We start from the raw sequence: 6,000 nt of genomic DNA, 5'->3' as shown, positions 1-6,000 counted from the left end.
TCATCAGCTGGTGGACGGACGTGTGATTGACTGGATGGAAATGAAATGTCTTTAAAAGCACAGTCACGACTCCCTTCATTAGAACTGTCTAAACGATGATGACGTGCACGGTGCATTAGTTTGTTGTGCAGTTGTCCTCCAGCTCTGCTCATCAGAAAGTGTCCCATGTCCATCGTAAGACACCGTGCGCTCGCCAGAGGACGGAATCGAGAGGTCAATCAGCGACTGACCGGGAATCAATGGCAGCGCTGCAGTTCAGATGCTCCTCAGCTCCACTCTACAGACTTTCATCGTATTGAAGCGAATGACCTGCGTCAGTGATTCAACAACAGACGGGAGGGGTCACAGACGAGGAGGCCGGACTCTGTGTGGAGCCGACCGGCAGCAGATGATCTCAGGTCCAGGATGAGCATCGATTCTGAAGCCTGGAAACACACGTGAAGATCTAGAGATGAAATGAGTCTGTCGGCCGAGTTCAATAGTTTAATGGAGCGGAAACTTTACTCAGTTATTGAGTGAACACATCAAAACGTTCCTGAGTTATTGGTTCAGGACTCTGCTCTCAGGGAGTTCTGTGAGAACCACGACCAAGAACATCATCAGAAGCAGCGTATCGCTCGTTTAACAAATAAATAAATAATAGTTATAAAACTGCAGTAGAGCTGCACAGGAAGAGATTCTGCTCTTGTGTGTTTTCAGTAACTCTTCTCCTTCTCATTCTGAATATCAGTGGATCACTTGATTTGTAAACTCCACCAATGAGGAGGAGGTTCGTTATATTTACATTTTTGTACTTTCGGATGATTCCTCTGAGCGGAGCCGCCCGTGGCTTTAACAGATCGCCTGCTTCGACCCCCTGTGGCCCCTAGAGGGCCCCCAAGAGAGTTCGATCCGCCCCACAATAGACTTCAGAAATATGAGATGTTTTCAGAAATATGACCTGAAACCTGGAGACTTGGCCACGGAGTTTCTCCAGAGTTTCTCTTTTCTCAAGTGAACAACACAGTTGGAGGTTTTCCCCACGGACGCGTTCACAGCAGCATCGAATCCTCCACGTCCTCCAGGCGGGAGGTGGAGCAGCCGGGTGCAGCAGACAGGAAGTGACATGTTAGCTCCACATGATCGTGTTTACATCACCTGACACATCACATCTTCGTGGTCTTTTTGTTTATTTTGTTTATTTTTCACACGTCAGCTACAACTGATAAAACCAATAAAGGGGCCCCCACAAAGTAAGAGCTGCTCCGGGCCCCGTAAAGACTTGGTCCGTCCCTGGCCTCTGCTCAGCTCCTCTGGCTGCTCTGTTCTGTTAGTGACGGATAATTATACATTGAACCACTGCAGGTAAAACAATCATGGTGCTGCACTGACGCACGCAGCAGCCGTCCACGTCACTTCTGTTTACCAGATCATTCTCTGTGAGTGAGGGAGTTTCACTTCTCACAGTCCACAGTTTACTTCTTTATTTTCTTCATCAATTGTCTCGTCTTCATTTCCCTCACACAGACGAGGACGTTGAGATGAAGAGTTGACTCATGATCAACTCTTCTCCGGTGATTCACAGCCTTTAATACCACCGGTGGATTTATATAACGTTCCTGAGTGAAATTTAGATATGAAGGTGATCAAATCTTTAGTTTCACAGATATGAAAGACGTGTGCAGCCCAGGCCTCAGGAACAGTCCTCTGTCCTCTCCTGAAGGCCACAGCGACCCGAGACAGATCCGTCAGAACCGTGTCCCGGACGTTAAGGTCACGGTGACACTCGGCCCACAGAGTTCAGGCTCTAATGAAACCTCCTGCAGATCTGCATCGTTTACCCTCCAGAGGTCTGGAGCTGAAGGTTCAGAGCAACAAGGTTCTGCAGCACCAGACAGTCGAGGGACCGCAGAGCAGAAAATACCTCACCTCTACAGCTCGAGTAAAACGCACACAAATGAAAGTGTGTTGTAATTAGAATCTGATTGTTATCGTAGTACGACAAGAAACTCTGCGTTTCCCTTTCTGCTCTTCACGTCGGAGAGAGTGTGTGTGTTTGTGAGAGTGCGTCTAAATATAGTAAAAACTCTTTCAATGATTGTGAGTTGATTTGGTCACGACTGGGTCAAATGTCCCCTGGTGTCCATTGTGTGAGTTTATGGAAGGAAATCTTTGATTCCACCAAACAAAGAGATCATGAGAGTTCTGTCATTAACGTTGTTTCAGGTTCTATTGAGACGACAAAATACACAAACAGGAACACGGTTCAGAGGTTTTTAGATTAAATGAAACCGGGGATATCAATGGTTTTAGATTATTAATCAATAATAGTAAATAATGAGTTGCAGCCTTCGTTGTATTGAAACAAGGGGTTTTGATGGATGATGCTTCATTGATATTCTTTAATGGTTTCTGTTTATTTTCTACAGGATTAACAAAGTCTTATCTTTTAAAGAGATTTTGGAAATCATTGATATCCACCATATTGATTCTTTATGCGCTGCCGGCCCAGAGTTTTCTAAATCTGCATAATTTAATGACAGTTGAATTGAGGCAGATCTTCATTACAAAGCGAGTGCAGGGTCTTTGTGTGGAGCAGCTTCGAGTGGCACCAACATGAGTCATCTCCATTCATGCACGACACCAAAAGGCCCTTCAATGGACTCACATCTCAATTCACAACCAGAGTCAGACTTCTGCTCTTTCTCATTTCCTCACTGAAGCACGACCTCACGGAGGAGTTACATCTCCGGCCTGTGAGTCCATCACTTCTCTCTCTCCTCCTGCGTTCACAGGATCAGTGAATCACATCCTGGCTCGTTTCAGGTTTAATTTGAAAGTGCTGTTTGCCTCCAGTTTGCTTGTCGACGTGTCGCTCTCCTCTCGAGACCCGGCGACTCTGTTTGGCAGCTCCGGGGACAGAGACAGGATGTCCTTATACGGGTGCAACGGGAGGAATAATTAGAAAATCTAAAATCTGTCTCTGAGCTGCGTCGGCAGGTTTTAGACAAATAACACGATCCACGATGAGATGAGGAGGAATCACACGGTGCCAGGACGTTAGAGTCATAACTCGTCTGTCACTCAGCGGAGCTCCAACCTCCACGAGGCCCGACAGCCCCTGACACTACACCGAGCTTCACACACTCATAGATCCTGATCCTTCATCGAGATCCATGAAGGTGTCGCTCAGAAAATCAATGAAAAACACAACTTCCTGTTTGGAAAACTCACCAAAACTCAAAGTGCTCATCCCGGCTTCAACCGGTTCAGTTGATCTGTTTCACAACTCAAACACCGTCTCGTGGAAACCGTGTCATTGATCTGAAATAGTTATTCAACCATTCAAATCGGTATAATCTGTTTTTCTGTCGGAGGACGTGTCAACAGTCTCTCCTCCTGCACCCCGTCCCTTTAGATACCCCCCCGCTGTCACATTCATCCACTGTGAGCTGAACGTCACGCTGATGTACTCTTATCTCCAGTATTCAGATTCTCTCTCTCCTCCCTGCTGACATCCATTTAGAGCGTCGTTGTGATTCCATCAGCAAAGCAACACGTGCTCGGTCACGGAAGCCTTCACCGTACAGCCATGTTCTATTTTCCAATTTATTTACGTGTTGGAAAAATATCAGCTGTGAAGAAATGTTACTTCTGAGGTGAAAGAGCCGGAAACTGTCGATAAGCGAGGAACAGGGAAGAGAGGGGCCCCTCCAATTTAAATGCAAATGGCAAATCGTCACTCGTGTTTTTTGCTCAGACTGTCCCGATGTTATTTATTCTGTCTTCGAGATGGGTTATTTCAGAATATGAATTGGAGACAGCTGTAAAGTGTATTTATTCAAATGCATAAATTCATTTGAAATTACACACACTGTAGATTGTTGACCTCAAATAGAACCTGCAGAACATGTTGGATGTAAAGTGGTCGTGAAGCCGAGAGAAATGGGAAGCAGGTCTTTTCTGGAGGCTGAGGCTTCGACTCTAATCCGGTGACACACCGATCGATTAGTGGGAGGATTTCAGGACATGTAAAGTTAAATAAGAGCTCAAAGTGTAGTCCGGGTAGCAGGGCATGTAAACAGGACGGGGGGTGGGCTGGGGGGGGGGGGGGGGGTTGGTTCGTCGGGGACTGTGGGAGTTGGGAAAGAGTTCAGTGTGCGTGTTGGTTGCACGGCACCATATGTGCTCAGTGCAACAGAGAGTTAGTGAGAAGGCCGGAGGGGCGAGGGACCGAGGAGCTGAGGAGCCGAGGAGCCGAGTGGCCGAGGAGCCTAGGAGCCGAGGAGCTGAGGAGCCGAGGAGCTGGACTCCAACGAGCTGGAACACATTCCTCTGGAGCCCGGTGAGAGGCGGCTCTGTCTCTGCACAGGTGCTCACCAGCTTCTCTCTGCCAAAGGCAACCAGCTCTCTAATAGACCGGGCCTGATTGTTAAAGACCCTTTAGCGCGGCTCCTGTCTCCAGCCAGGAAGCTGCAGGGGCTCGAACCGAGTGTCGCGCCGCCCACATGAGCAGATTGTCCAGATTGACCTTTTTAAACAAAGCTGTGAAGGTCTCAGTCGTCTGCACTCGCTCCCTAATGACAGAAAGCACCAGCAGACGGCTCGGCAAAGTGGAATTCCATCAACCGGCTGCTGTGTGTGTTGATGCAGGCTTCATTGTGTTAGCCACACCGTGCCGTGCATCCCCCCCCCCCAAACACAGACATGACCGGCTTCTTATTGCATTGAATCTGAGGCTGGCTGGCAGCGTCTCAGAGCAATCTCCTCCCAATGTGCCGCTAATGACACCGAGTCTCCTGAGCAGCGGCTCCGGCTGCTGTGGTAAACAGCCGGTAATTGAAAACACGCCAAGGTGAAGAATCAGAACGACAGTGGAAACAGATTGGCTCCAGAACAAACATCACGTTGGATCAGATCTTGGTTTGTGTTGTTGTATAGTTATATACAATATATATCATTATAGTATGAATGTGTGTCACTGGTTTCTGCAGAAGCTCTGTGACCTTCAGCGTCCTCTGGTGTTGAATGGATCTTGAAGGAAGTGACATTATGAATTCTTCTTCTGTGTGACTCCGGATCACACCTCATCCCAGTCAGATTTCAGTTTTCTAACCTTCAGACTCGTCACGCTGCCGTCGTCCTCCTGCGTGACACGACCGCTTGGCCTCCCCGCTCACCTGAACACCCCCGGCTGCTCCTCGAGCCCCGGGGATGTTAGATGCTCTCCGCTCACCGCCGAGACCCATGAATAGTTAGCTGCTCTGTTTCTATTCAATGCATTTAACTGTCTGCTTCCTCATCTGTGGTCTGAGGTCTTATTCTTGTTTTTCTTTCTGAACCTTTTGTCCTGATGTCAAACACACACTGATTGTGTATCTGTCTTTGTGTGGTGCCGCAGGCGGGGATGATCCGCACCGACTCTGATGAGTACTTCATCGAGCCTCTGGAGCGAGGAACCCAGGAGCAGGAGGACCGAGGCCGGGTCCACGTGGTGTACCGCAGGTCGGCCGTGATGCAGGGGCCCTCGGACATTTCTCTGGACGACCAGCTGCAAGGTAGGAGTTCCACTGACCACTGTGCTCACGTGGTGAAGCATCACAGTCTCTGTCCTGGGAACTAGAACCTCCCTGGAGCCTCGTCCCTCAGGAAAGACGAGTTCCATCTGCTCCTTCTTTGTATTTATACTGCTACTAATACTACTGCTACTATACAGTGAAGATGAAAAGGGATTGTGTGGCAAGGAGAGTCAGGGAATGACGTTCAGTAAATGTTGCATCGGGCATTTACGCACATGTGGTCTTCTATTAGCACCCCCCCCACACTGTTATTAACGTTATAATTATCAATGTTTAAAGCTGTGACTGTTTTCTGTAAACACCCAGTTTGGACTCTTCGTCGTTTGAATGTGTCACGTTCAGTGTGAAGCAGATTTACGTCAGGAAAAAAACCTTCCTCGTGTCCAAGAGCTTTCATGTGACTAATTACAGTTAATCAGCTTAAAGACTTAATGAATGTATC

At 48.0% G+C, this 6,000-nt stretch overlaps 1 protein-coding gene across 1 annotated transcript in view; it reads left to right on the top strand.

The window, feature by feature from the left end:
* adamts3 (ADAM metallopeptidase with thrombospondin type 1 motif, 3) overlaps positions 1–6,000 on the top strand; it is a 98,444-nt gene that overhangs the window by 18,926 nt on the left and 73,518 nt on the right. The window contains 1 exon segment of the mRNA XM_062381265.1: positions 5,381–5,537. Coding sequence (XP_062237249.1) covers positions 5,381–5,537 — 157 coding nt within the window.

Source organism: Platichthys flesus, chromosome 3 (genome assembly GCF_949316205.1).
Source record: "Platichthys flesus chromosome 3, fPlaFle2.1, whole genome shotgun sequence".
Lineage (NCBI taxonomy): Eukaryota > Metazoa > Chordata > Actinopteri > Pleuronectiformes > Pleuronectidae > Platichthys > Platichthys flesus.
The sequence above is the reverse complement of the archived record's forward strand: the minus strand, read 5'-3'. Positions and strand labels throughout refer to the sequence as shown.